Source organism: Mus caroli, chromosome 3 (genome assembly GCF_900094665.2).
Source record: "Mus caroli chromosome 3, CAROLI_EIJ_v1.1, whole genome shotgun sequence".
NCBI classification, from domain to species: domain Eukaryota; kingdom Metazoa; phylum Chordata; class Mammalia; order Rodentia; family Muridae; genus Mus; species Mus caroli.
In genome coordinates this window covers 126,543,821-126,557,959 of record NC_034572.1, presented here as the reverse complement: position 1 = coordinate 126,557,959, position 14,139 = coordinate 126,543,821, and the positions used below count along the sequence as shown (strand labels likewise).

Sequence of the window (14,139 nt, the reverse complement as noted above, 5' to 3'; positions counted from 1 at the left end):
AGACTCCAGCTTGGCTCTGGGGTTCCAAAGGAGGGAGGGTCCTGAAGGAGGCACCCACAGCACGGCCGCAGATAGTAGAGCCATGATGCTGGAGAGCAAGCTTCTCTTGACTCTCATCTTCAGGCTCCGTATTACCGGTTAATAAACCTAAATAAATAAGCTTAGGCAAACCTCCTAAAAGTGAGAGCTTTTTAACAAATAACTGGATGTTGTCCTGTTCCTTTTGAGCTTTAGAGGAGAGAGGGTCACAGAGTAAACCATCCTTTTCTTGCTAATGGGGCTATATTTTTCTTTTGCAGGCAGCTCGTTCTCAGAGACTTATCCTGAATCCCTTGTCAGCCTTGCTGTCCTTATTCCCCGGACCTCAGAAACTCATCCAGAAACGCTATGACAAGCTACTGGACTATAACAGCTCCCTGCCGCGGTCAGCAGCCACTGAATCAGACTTAGCTAAACGAGAGTACGAGGCCCTCAACGCCCAACTTGTGGAAGAGCTGCAGGCTTTCAACCAGGCTGCCAAGACGATCCTGCTGAACTGCCTGTGCAGTTTTGTTACCCTCCTCCGGGACTTGATGCAGGTGGCTCTGCAGGCTTACTCCACAGTCAAGACGGTGAGCACGCTGCCACCCCTGTGTGGGGTGTGCGTACATGTGGCCTTTACATGTTGTTGTTTAAGTATGAAGTCGCTCAGATGTCCTTATGCATCTTGAATCATATAGTTTTAAAGATGCCTTCTGGGTTTTTGTTTTGTTTTGTTTTGTTTTGTTTTGTTTTGTGAATACTTAAAAGGAAAACCTCCCCCATGTAGTTTACACTAGAGGAAGAGAAGAGAGAGTCTTGGTTTCTGAGAAATTGCTAAAATGGTAAAGTCAAATCAGTCAGGTTAGGGTATCATCCATAAAATGATTCTATTCTACGATGTGTGCCTCCACAGTTGTGTTCTGATGTGACTGTGGTCACATGCAATAGTTGTAGGAAATAAGACGGAGACACTGGGCATCCTCCACACAGTGCCTGATAATATCTTACATGACTATGAGGCTCTGAAGAAAAGGTAAGTATACAGTGTTGTGTGCTGCTTGAGGCTAGCCAGCAGTCATATTGCGAGCTGCCTATGTACTTACTTTTCCTTTCACGTTGCTTCCTCTAAAGATGGTACTGGGTTTTTCCCTCTGCCAGTTGCTCCTTTTTTATTTCCTACTCTGAGCTGTTGACTAAATCATCACTGGTTATGGATTCCAGAGAAGACTGGGGGAGATGTTCAGTGGTTTAGTGGGTAGAATGCAAGCATTAGGACTTGAGTTCCTATCCCCAGCACCCACCTAAAGCCAGGCAAGACAGCACACACGTGTGACCTCAGTGATGGAGTTAGAGACCCAGATCCTGGGAGACTGCTCAGCCAACTAGTGTGGCCACTTGGTAAACTCGAGGTTCAGTGAGACACCCTGCTTCATAAAGTAAGGTGAAAAGGGATGGAGGAAGACCTGGGCCCTCTGGCCTCTGCCAGTGCACACATGGGTATGTGCATGCTCTTATGTGAGCAGACATGTGTACACATACTCTCTCTCTCACTCTCTCTCTGTGTCTCTCTTCTCTCTGTCTCTCTGTGTCTCTCTGTCTCTCTGTCTCTGTCTCTCTCTCTCTCCTTCTCACACACACACACACACACACACACACACACACACACACACACTTCTATCAATTGTGTCTTCCTGCAGAAATTCTTCCCAGAGCTTTCTGATCTGCTTTACTCTGTGGTGGTTCCCTTTTATCTGATGAAGAACTCTAATCCTGAGATGACTCTTACTCTGGAGAATTCTTTTACTTTTCTGTGTGGAATATTCATATCCCATGTTTCTTCTTCTTCTTCTTCTTCTTCTTCTTCTTCTTCTTCTTCTTCTTCTTCTTCTTCTTCTTCTTCTTCTCCTTCTCCTTCTCCTTCTCCTTCTCCTTCTTCTCCTCCTCCTCCTCCTCCTCATTATTATTATTATTATTATTACTATTATTGCTTTATACCTTTACTTAGGGGGCGACATAGTTTTCTATAGCTACTAAGAAAGGCAGATTGGAAGACAGATACCTTGGAGCACTGTTGTTTGTTTATACCTGTGGAGTCCAAATACTGATGTCCACATATGCATGGGTATGGGGTCCTCTGCTATGGCACTAGAAACCAACCAGTGGCCACATTCCTAAAGAAACCTCTCTGTCAGTCTCTATCTCTGTCTCTCTCTGTCTCTCTGTCTCTCTGTCTCTCTCTCTCTCTGTCTCTCTCTCTCTCTCTCTCTCTCTCTGTTCTGTTAATAGCTTCCAAGGTGGAGAGGGGCTTTGGAAGTCTCTCCCCAATCCATGGTGAAATGTTTAACTGTCATGATCTTGTGCATGTCTCAGTAGTTAACCACAGATGCTATGAGTTCATGTGTGTAACAGGAATGTCATGTTCCAAGAACAGCATTTCACAATACTCTTCCCCGTTCTCAAGCTCTTAGATTCTTTCCAGTTCCTTTTCCACAATGTTCTCTGAGCTCTGGCTATAGGTAGGGTTGATACAGATGTCCTATCCATAATCATACTTGCACATTCTCAGCACTTTGAATAGTAACACATCTCTGCATGTTTAACACCCACCCTTACAGTAAGAAGTTCCTCTCACCAAGGTTGTAAGGGGGCATAAATCTATACATATAAACATAAAAATTAGAAGGCAGCTTGACTATGTGACTACTTTGTGAAACATAAATAGCTTTTCTTCTTAGGCCTATGATTTTCCTAGTCATGTTTTTCTGACCATGTTTTCAGTAATAGGCATGATTTTTTTCTTCTATGGAGTAGGCCTTAACTATGATCAAAAGAGTGGCTGGTTACCTAATAAACCCTCTTGTCACTATTACACTAATAAGTGTATCTTGCTTGGCAAGTCAGTATTGTGGCATAAGTAGTGGGGGGTCCAGTCCTGGGCAATACCGTTGTATCTTTGACCTCACAGTAGCTTGTATGTACCTCTCAGAGTTATGAAAGCTAACCGTCAAGAATTTCCTGGTCAGTTAGAGATTTATTTGTTTGTGTCCTGCAACCAAAGTCCATGGTATCTTTGTCCAAGGAATACAGCCTTACCATGAACCTATTAAAGGCCATGAACAGCAATGGTGGTAGCCTATATTGCCTTGGGTGTTTCTGGGATCTCTCTGACCAAAAACTCAAAGGGATGATGGGTCCATGCCTAACTCTGAGATTTTTATTTCATGATTCACATCTTCTGGGAGCAGCGTCATTGACGGATGTGGGATACGGTTGCTCTAACTCATCTTTTAAAAAATTGTATTTTCAGTTAGCTTACAAAGTAATAGGGTTTTGTAAGGTTTCCTAATATAACCTTAGTTTTGGTTAATCCATTCCTTACTCTCCCTCCTCCACCTACCTGCCCTTTATCCTGCTTAAACATTTAGCTTCTGCTATGGTCTCTCTGTTGTCCAAATCACCTACAGTCTATGTTCTGATTATATATATATAAACTTGGATTGCAAGATCATAGTTCCTAAGTAGCTACTTTATAATGTTTAAGCCTTTGCCTGTCCTGCTCAAATCCCCCTGCCTCGATCAACTTTCCTCACTCTACTTTCATTTCACTAATATTCCTCCATTCCCTTCCTATTAGCCACCCTGCGACAACTGCTCAGTTTTAGCTTCTAGCTTCCATACATAGTTCATGTTAACATACAAGACAGACATTCACTCACTCTTAACCATGCCACTTGTAGCCTCATTCCCTGTACTTCCCTGCTGTCCCCTTGACCCCTACTGTCCCCAGATGTTCCACCTAGGCTACTACTAGCACCATGGCTCCCAGAACTTTACTCCTGGCTCTGTCTTCTTTCCTGCTTTGTTCTCCTATGTAGTATTGAAACTTTAAAATGTACTCCTACCATTTTGTGAGACTTCAGTAATATCAGATTGCCCACCTTTCTAGAAGCTATGGAGTTGCCCTGATTCTTCCTTGTGGCTCTGTCTTACCTCTATCACCACCATTACCACAACCCCGGCAGAGTCAATACCCAGAGTGATTGGTTATCTGAAAACACCACACCGTTTGTTCCACAGGTGCCACTGCCAGTCTTAGGCATCTCAGAGATTCAGAATCGAGTGCTAGAAGAGGTTCACAACCTGACTTTTGTAAAGGAGAACAGTGCCACCTTCATTGAGAGGAAACTTAGCTTTGAAAAGAAGAAGCCTGCACAGGTGCTGGTGAGTTTAGCACTGTCCCTGGCAGTGAAAACATCATCTCTTTGCCTTGTCCAGATTGTATCACATGGATCCCTGTACTGTCCGCACCATCCAAATCACATGCTGTTTATTTTACTGTTTCTACCTTTTATATTATAAACTCCGTAGGAAAGTGATGTTTGTTTCTGTTTTATTCATGACAGTTCCCTAACCTGCCAAAACACGCTTGAAACACAGCAGATACTCAGATTTGTTGCCTAGGGTTTTAAAGAGACAAATCATACGGTGTAGTCCCCATTTCCAACCCACTCCATTTCCAGCCTACAGAAATACAGTGACTTTTTTTTTCAAAGTCACTTAATACCAGAGTTTGGAAAGCACCCCTTTGTGACTCCTGCCTTGTTTACTCAGAAAAAGATGCACATAGGCAATTTACTGAATTAAAATTACAAGGTACTTACTATGCAAGAAATTAAATATAAAATAATAAACTATCACTCAACAGTTAGGAGTTGTTGGAATCTCTGTCATCTTAAAACCTGTTGTTAAAATTTCAATGTAATTTATTTATTTATTGTGTGTATCTGCTTGTATACACACACACACACACACACACACACACGTGCACAGAGGAATACGTTTAGAAGTCAGAGGATAACTTATGGGACTGGCACTCTCCTTCTGCTCTGTGCGTCTGGAGATTGACCTCAAGTCATCAGGCTTTGGGACAGCTGTCTTTATCCTCTGTGTCGCCTCGCCAGCCCCTGAGCCTCCGAATCCTTATGCCTGATTGCATTTTCCTTCTTTTCTACAACACTGCCCTCATGTGCTTACTCGAGATTTTTAAACTGAAAATCTCAGCTGAATATACTAACAGCCCAACCCAAGCATCCACCTTGTCATATATCCAGATTGGTATATATAACTTCTATAGTGAAATAATTCTCTAAAGGAAAATCTTGATAGACTCAATGAGGATGTCACTGTACGTCCATCTGAATCAGGACTTCTTACTTTTCTCAGCCAGAAGTGCCACATCAAACTGACGCTCACCGCTCCAAACTTTTGTCCACATATGGAGCAGAGGAACTCTACCGCGCTAAGCGCAAGTGTAATGCCACCCAGGAACATGATATCAATCTTCTAGAAGGGGAGTTGGTAGCTGTCCTGGAACAGAAGGATCCCCTGGGGAGTACAAGCAGGTGGTTTGTCGACACCGGATGTAAGTTTCTTTTCCCACAGACTAACCACCCTTACTTCCCAGGAGTCTCTGCGTGTTTGGGGATGGTACCCTCGCATAACCCTGGTGCTTTCTCTTTCTTTCTACCAGGTGCAAAAGGCTACGTGTATTCCTCCTTCCTAAAGCCCTACAACCCAGGAAAAGGGCAGAAGGTGGATGCAGACAACAGATTCTGTGACGACGATTTCGAGAACATCAGTCTCTTTGTGTCTTGCCGGCCAGCTGGTGACAGAGTCAGCATAAGTGACAGCAGCTCATCTCTTAGTGGCTCTTGTGGGAAGTTTGAAACAAATGGTGCTGATGCTGATCATTTTCAAGAGGTAGATGAGCAGGTAAGACTTTAAGCCTTGATGTAAAAAGATGCTTGGTCACTCAAATGAAAGGATCTCTAACTTCTCACATCGAGATAAAAAATGGATAGGGAAATGGACAGCTTTGACATTGAGAAGACCTAGGCCAATTAGCACATACCATCTGAGGACTCTTGAGCAAAGAATTTAATTCTCTAAACCTGTTTCCTCCAAAACAGAAAAGGAAATAAAAGGAAAGGAAAGGAAAGGAAAGGAAAAGGAAAAGGAAAAGGAAAAGGAAAAGGAAAAGGAAAAGGAAAAGGAAAAGGTAAAGGAAAAGGAAAGGAAAGAAAACCCCTATACTGTAGAGTTTTTTTTGACTAGAAATGATGTACACGCTAAACTCTTGACATAGAATAGGCAACCAAACCATAGCAGTCACTACTGGTAAAAATTCAGAGTAATCAGAAATTTCTTTTTTAATGCTCTGCCACTGGAAAAAGGCAGCTGAGTTGTGATCATCAGTTTCAGGTAGGAAGTTTTTGCTGAATCAGCTAGAACAGTGTTTCTCAAGCTGTGGGTCACAACCCTTTGTGGGAGTCAAATGGTCCTTTTACAGGGGTTGCCTAAGACCATTGGAAAACTCAAATATTTACACTACGGTTCATAACAGAAGCAAAATAAGTCATGAAGTAGCAACAAAAATAGTTGCATAGTTGGGTGGGTCACCACATGAGGAACTGTATTAAAGGGCTGCATCATTAGGGAGGTTGAGAACCACTGTTTTAGAAGCAATGTCTTCATTAAACTGGGGAAGACTTGGACACTTATTAATGCTAACCACGAAAGCATTCCCACTTGCCTTTTGCTAGTTGCGCCAATGCAAAGATCACTGATGTAGCCCCTTCATAAATCAGTAAGCTAATTATAATGTAAGGCTCATTTTTGCTACCTCATAAAGTTTCAGCGTTTTCAACTATTAATCTCCAAGTAGTGACCACCTAATTTTCCACCTTTTTAACACAGTAATTTTCATTAGCCTAAATTTCTTTTCCATTGGGGTAATACATTTTTTATTTTCAGAAGGTAGAAATGGAATGATATGCATAAACTAAATTTAAGTTCTTTATTCTTTTCCCCTTTAGTGTTATTCCTCAAAGACATCATGTCTTTCAGATATATTTTATGCATATATAAACACACATATATATACATATATATACACAAAAAAACATATTATAGGCGTTACCTTTTTAACACTTAAACACCACTCTATTTATATAGCTAATTCCTTAAAATAATTCTCTGAAACATATCTTTAAATTTTTATAGTTTTGCTGAGGCAGAATCTCATGATACAGCCTCCTAAGTGATATAACTATGAGCATATACTGTCACACCCATTTTATAGAATAAGTCATATACATAATTACTAACCCAGTCAAAGATACTGAAAATATTTTGTGTTTAAAAGTGTAAAACCAGGAGTATTCTTCATCTCCTCTTCTACACTTTTATAAATACATTTGTAAGAAAAATTAATAAGTATATTGAGGGGTCACAGGTTATAGAGGACATCTTTGCAGCGTTTGCCATGCTGCCCTTTATAAATCGCATTATTGAAGTCTTATTTAGCTGCTATGGAATTCACTTATTTTAAATGTAACATCCAGCGACTTTTAGCATAGCTACAGGATATTTAGTATTAATGGTGCAAACCAATTTCAGAACATTTCTTTTGTGCCCAAAGATCCTTTTTATTCATTTGCAATCCTGCTTTCCCCAACATGCAGCTTCTGGAAATCACTAATCTGTTTTCCATTTCTTTATTACACCTTTTCTGTATATTTCACAGGGGTACAAGTGTATATGGTGTTTTGTAGCTGGCTTTTCCTCTCAGCATGTGTTTAATATTCATCCCTGCTGTAAATATATGTATTTTGCATCTTTTTTTTTACTACCTAACAGTATTCTATGATGTAGATACAGCTTTTTAACCATTTGCCAGTTAATGTATTAACATTTGCCAGTTAATACATTTGGGAAAGAGCAGAGCAAGAAACAGTGGCACCAAGCAATGCCCAGCCACTCAGTACAGACTACAGCTGATTTCTTTTAAAAGTTTAAATAGCAATGCAAAAACTTCTATTGGGGCACATCAGATATGAGATTTGACAAAGATATAATTTTCAACCATTTTCAGTCACTTATCTGGACCTCTATGCTATATCATTCTCTTAAACTGTGACCCATAAATATAAGTATTCACATACGACCTGAGAGTCGGTGGAGTAGAAACATCAGCCTGTGGCAAACATGAAACTCCACTCCTTTCTCCTGATTTCCAAGGATGAAGAGCAGCTGCATTAGAAGACTGAGAACCACCAGCCCATACACCTTTGTTGTCAGTGGTCCCTCCTGCCTCTGACTTTCTCTTCCTCCACCTGCTGGAGTCCCCACAGGCATCATTTCTCTCTGCTATAATGAATTGGGGCATAATCTAAGCTTGCAATGGGAAGACTCTCAATATGAGCAAAATCATTTTAATCTAAGGGAAGTTATCAGAGATCCCATGTAACCACTGATCCAAAATGTGCTTCTCAACCCAATTTATTACTAATAATGCTAGTATTTATGCGAGGCCAGTTGTCTATGATAACTATGTTATCTGGTTTACAAACTCAGAGGAAACAGAGAATAAATAGGATTTTTAAAAGGTATTTTCTATTTTGAGAAAGAGAAAATTTCCTCCCTTCTTCTCCCCTTTTCTTAAAGAAAACATGTAGCATTTAATTCAGTTGAAAAATGATTTGGTATTTCCTCTAAAAATAAAACATATATTTACCATGGCAGGGTGCAAATCCATTCCTGGATGTCTGTTTAAGAGAAGTGAAGTCCATATCGACACACACACTAAATAGTGGTGATACTGTCTTCCCATCCTCCAGACTTGTAGAAGTGCATCCTAAGGGGAGTTGGGGCCATCCTGTAGTCTTGCTGAGGATTCAAGTGAAGCCTGACAACGGCAGGTGGATGGGCAGACTTGACTTCTACCTGATATTCAGGGTAATCCCTGAGACTTTGAGAATCACTGAGTTATAGACCACTGGAGATTGGTTAATGTCCTGAAGGACTAAGGAGAGCTGAGAATGGCTTTGGAGGGTGTCTCATTACTTTTCTATTGCTGTGATAATATACCATGACCTAGGCAACTTATGGAAGAAAGAGTTTATTTGCAGCTTACATTTTTAAAATATTAGAGCCCATGACCACCTGTCTTAGTCAGAGTTTCTATTCCTTCACAAACATCATGACCAAGAAGCAAGTTGGGGAGAAAAGGGTTTATTCAGTTTACACTTTCTGCATTGCTGCTAATCTCCAAAGGATGTCATGACTGGAACACAAGCAGGTCAGAAGGCAGGAGCTGATGCAGAGGTCATAGAAGGATGTTACTTACTGGCTTGCTTCCCCTAGCTTGCTCAGCCTGCTCTCTTATAGAACCCAAGACTACCAGCCCAGAGATGGCCCCACACATAAGGGGCCTTTCTCCCTTGATCACTAATTAAGAAAATGCCTTACAGTTGGATCTCATGGAGGCATTTCCTCAACTGAAGCTCCTTCCTCTGTGATAACTCCAGCCTGTGTCAAGTTGACACAAAACTAGCTATTACTCCACCCTAAGTGGGAATGGCATGGGCTTTTGTGAAAAACCTCCTCTAACAAGGACACACCTCCTAGTCCTTCCCAAATAATTCCACTAACTGGAGACCTATTATTCAAACCTATGGGCTGGGGAGGGCATTTTCATCCACACTACCCCAGAGAGTTTCCTCAATTATTTTGGAAATGTGCTTCTTTGTATGTGGCCTTTTCTATAACGTGCAATTGAAAGCACATGTTTAAACAAGTTTGTTGTTGGTTTTCAAGTTTATGATCTGGTCTTTGCCTTTATATTTTATAATCACTTATGATAATGATACCACATGTTGAGTATGCTGTGTGTTTGCAAGTTCACCAACAATCTAATGATCTAATCCTAAGGTATTTAAATAATCTATCAAGATGAAGATTAAGAGACTATTTGATATGGAAAGATGTTTTACAGTGCTCTGAAGGGCAAAATAGTGTACAAAAATATACAATTTCATTTTTATTACTATCTCAGAACAAAGACAAAGTGAGGGAGGACAAGATGGAGAAGAAAAAAGAATAAAAGACACCTCAACACTTACTTAACTTTCTTTGCTTACTTTTGAAGCTTTTTCCTTAAAAGTACTTGTTTACACCGAAGATACCCTTCCTCCCAGCATGCCTGTGGTCTTCCTTTGTTCTTATCAATTATAACCATATCAAAAGTGCTTCAGGAGGCACCCTGTCCTTTTATGATAATAGCTTCAAATTCATCCAAATCATTCATATATGTGTGTGTATATATATATATATATATATATATACACACACATATATATATATATATATACACATATATATATATATATACACACATATATATACACACATATATATACACACATATATATACACACATATTAAACAATGGAAAACTCTATCAGGGGATCCATACCCAGGTTCTCAGGTGTGTTTTAGTGTCTGAGAAATACTCTTTTCTTAACCCTCATGTTTAAACCTCTTAAAATATTTCCATTAAACCCCCAGATTACTTCATAAAAATATATTAATTGGTGAAAATAAATAATCATTGAATGAAGAAAATAAAAGCTTGCTTCTATAGGGTGAGAGAAAAGAATGGGTATTTTTTCGTGCAATGCAATGACGTTGGCTTTAGAACTAATATAGTAAATGCTGGTTTAAAAGCTATTTAGTTTTGAAAAGGAAAATTAAAATACATTATGAGTTTTATTGTCCATAGCTGGAGAATTGGGATAAAATCAATAAAATGAGATTGTATAATGCAATGAAGTTATGAAATAAAAATTAAATGCAGGAATATACAGAGTAAGAGACTACAGAGGTGGCAATGGTGCCACAGGGGACAGTGTGATGCTTATGGGTAATAATCTGTGGGTGAGCCATGATATAGGTGATGTTAAATCAAATGTGTGGAGAGCTGAGCTGTATGGCCAAGTTATCATACATAAAATGAAATGCAGATTTACAGTGGGCAAAGGAGCAAACAGTGAAACATTATAAAGATAACAAGAGAAAAAAAGGAATGCATGATTATGATTCATATTAATAATATTTTAATGTTTCTGGTAAAAAACATATGCACCTTTAAAGTTAGAAAAGTGTAGACTGAGGTTTGAAAATGAGAAGTTTCTCAGCTCTTCAATTCACGACAACTTGAAAACGTCTAATTTTTCTTCTAACAACAAAGGAAATAAAAAGCACTAGAAGTCCAGAGACACTACTCTTCTCTCAAAGCAGACTTTATTCCATTTTGAGTATATAAGGTATGCCTTTAGTCAGCATGCTATATGAGAACTGGAAAGGACAAGAACTCACATGGTATGTACTCACTGATAAGTGGATATTAGCCCAGAAACTTAGAATACCCAAGATATAAGATACAATTTGCAAAACACATGAAACTCAAGAAGAACGAAGACCAAAGTGTGGTAACTTTGCCCCTTCTTAGAATTGGGAACAAAACACCCATGGAAGGAGTTACAGAGACAAAGTTTGGAGCTGAGACAAATGGATGGACCATATAGAGACTGCCATACCCGGGGTTCCATCCCATAATCAGCTTCCAAATGCTGACACCATTAAAAGGACCCTGATATAGCTGTCTCTTGTGAGGCTATGCCGGGGCCTGGCAAACACAGAAGTGGATGCTCACAGTCAGCTATTGGATGGATCACAGGGCCCCCAATGGAGGAACTAGAGAAAGTACCCAAGGAGCTAAAGGGATCTGCAACCCTATAGGTGGAACAACAATATGAAAATATGAACTACCCAGTACCCCCCGGAGCTCGTGTCTCTAGCTGCATATGTATCAGAAGATGGCCTAGTTGGCCATCATTGGAAAAAGAGGCCCATTGGTCTTGCAAACTTTATATGCTCAGTACAGGGGAATGCCAGGGCCAGGAAGTGGGAGTGGGTAGGTTGGGAAGTTGGGGGGGGTATGGGGGACTTTTGGGATAGCATTGGAAATGTAAATGAAGAAAATACCTAATTAAAAATATCATTCAAAAAAAAAAGAAAAAGAAAAAATGAAAATCTAAAAGTGTTATATAAGTTTAAATTTTAAATGTATGGTCTCATGAGAATGTATATTTGTTTCAAACATATATTTTAATCCAGGCATGGTGTCACACTTTTAATTTCAACACCTTAGACTCAGAAGCAAGTAGATCTCTTTGAGTTCAAGGTGATTCTGGTCTACATAGTGACTTCAGGCCAGCCAAAGGTTGCATAGTAAGACTCTGTCTCAAAAAACATCAATAAAACACATATAATAATAATAATAATAATAATAATAATAATAATAATAAACATATCTAATTGAAGTTTATTTTTCCTTTGAGGAAATTTGTGCCAAAGTGAAAGACTGCATGGGTGTTGAGGAATGGGACAGTAGCTAAGCCATCCTTCTGAAAAATCCATGCCTGCACTGACAAACCATATTTATCACTGGTCCAAATTACAAAGATGGCTACAACTGATGATTCCAGCTCCTGTAGATTCTTTGGGGACTATAATTTAGCACATCACACTGCTGTATTATTTTGCAAACCAAATTAAGCATACACTAATCATGTGGCTCTATTCAGCATTGTCATGTTTGAGAGACTCCAGACCCTTTCTCCAGGCATACACTGTGCATCCCCTTCTTAGAACAAGAGTGTGCTTTCTAAAACCCTAAAAGGAAGGGATCAAGCCCAGGACTGGGAGTTAGCTGCTAGGATGTGGGTCCTAGCAGCACTGGGTAGCACTGTGGTTAGGAGTGTTTCTAACTCTTAGCTGAAAGAGTTATTAAGGTTATAGCCCACGTGACATAAATTATCACAGGCTTTGCAAAAAAAAAAAAGTATCTTATTACAGCTGAAATTTAATTAGTAATTTATAACTCCCCCATTCTGCTCTCTTCTTTACTTTCAAACAAAGTAATCATTTCCAAGAATCTATCTTCATGTGTTTATGTGTAGCTTGGTGTGGTGGTAGTTCTGTGGGCTTGTTGCTTTGTCTTATCAGTATTTGTTATTTCTTCAGCTGAGTTGTAAGGTTTCCAATAATGTATTTTGCAAAGTTTGATTAAATGACTATATACATGATTTTGGTTAGTTGCTTAATTTTCTATCATAAGGAAACATTTTTTTTTAAATTAGAAGTCGTATGATTTTACTGGAAGATGAATTAAACAGCAATTTGAGGTCTTCCAACTTATCTAATAACTATCAAGTATTTTTCTAAGGTCACAGAAAATTTTAATTGAAATATATTTTATTAGTTTCTTCAAGGTCAGTTAATTTTGTAAATTTATAGATTTTATTGTGTGATTATAAAGATTTAGAAAATTAAAGAACTTAGAAGGAACAGTGAAAATGACTTATAGTCCTCCCAATCCAAGAGATTATTTAGTAATAGTAGGTGTCTATTATTTATCCAAATTTATACATGTGTATCTGTGTGCTTGTTAGGACACCTATCCACGGGGTCAGAAGAGGGCACTGGATACCCTGGATTTTGAGTTCTGGTAGCAAGTTGTGAAACTCGGGTACTGAGACCTCAACTGGGTCCTTTGCAGAGGTTAAACATAACCTCGACCATAAAGCCATCTCCCAGTCTATAATTTTATATTTCAAAAAATATTTAAATGAATATTTTCTATATTGTTATTCTCATAAAGTGCCACTTAAATGACTACAAGTTTACTTAGTAAGATTGTCTTTAGTTCACTCTTTCTAATCCTTCTCTACATTCCCACGTCTCTCCCACTTTTTGCTATAAATACAGAAATATTGTTGTACAGACATTATCTGTCTGTCAGTTTTTCTGTTTCCGTGGAAGAGATTCTTTTTTTCTAAGAATTATTTATTTATTTTATGTATATGAGAACACTGTTGCTGTCTTCAGACACACCAAAAGAGGGCATCCAATCCCATTACACATGCTTCTTAGTCACTATGTGGTTGCTGGGAATTGAACTCAGGACTCTGGAAGAGCAGTCAGTGCTCTTAACCTCGGAGCCATCTCTCCAGATCCAAGTGGAAGAGATTCTGAAGAGATTGATTCAAAGGGTTAACCATCAAAAGTATTTTTACAGAAACTGCCAAATTGTCTTCAAGTGTGGACAATCTACACTCCTTTTGATAAAAAACAAATGCTCATTTCCTTTCCTATCTCAGCCATATCTTATCCAATCCACCAGGAAGAGCTGGCCTGTGTGACTGTCAAAAGCAA

General features: G+C 39.2%; 1 protein-coding gene across 1 annotated transcript in view; it reads left to right on the top strand.

Moving 5' to 3' along the window:
• The window catches only part of Arhgef38 (Rho guanine nucleotide exchange factor 38), a 115,688-nt gene that overhangs the window by 95,709 nt on the left and 5,840 nt on the right, over window positions 1-14,139 (top strand). The window contains exons 10-13 of the mRNA XM_021159127.2: window positions 300-611; window positions 4,099-4,242; window positions 5,245-5,443; window positions 5,552-5,793. Of these exons, the coding sequence (XP_021014786.1) occupies window positions 300-611; window positions 4,099-4,242; window positions 5,245-5,443; window positions 5,552-5,793 (897 nt within the window). The remainder of the gene's footprint in view (window positions 1-299; window positions 612-4,098; window positions 4,243-5,244; window positions 5,444-5,551; window positions 5,794-14,139) is intronic.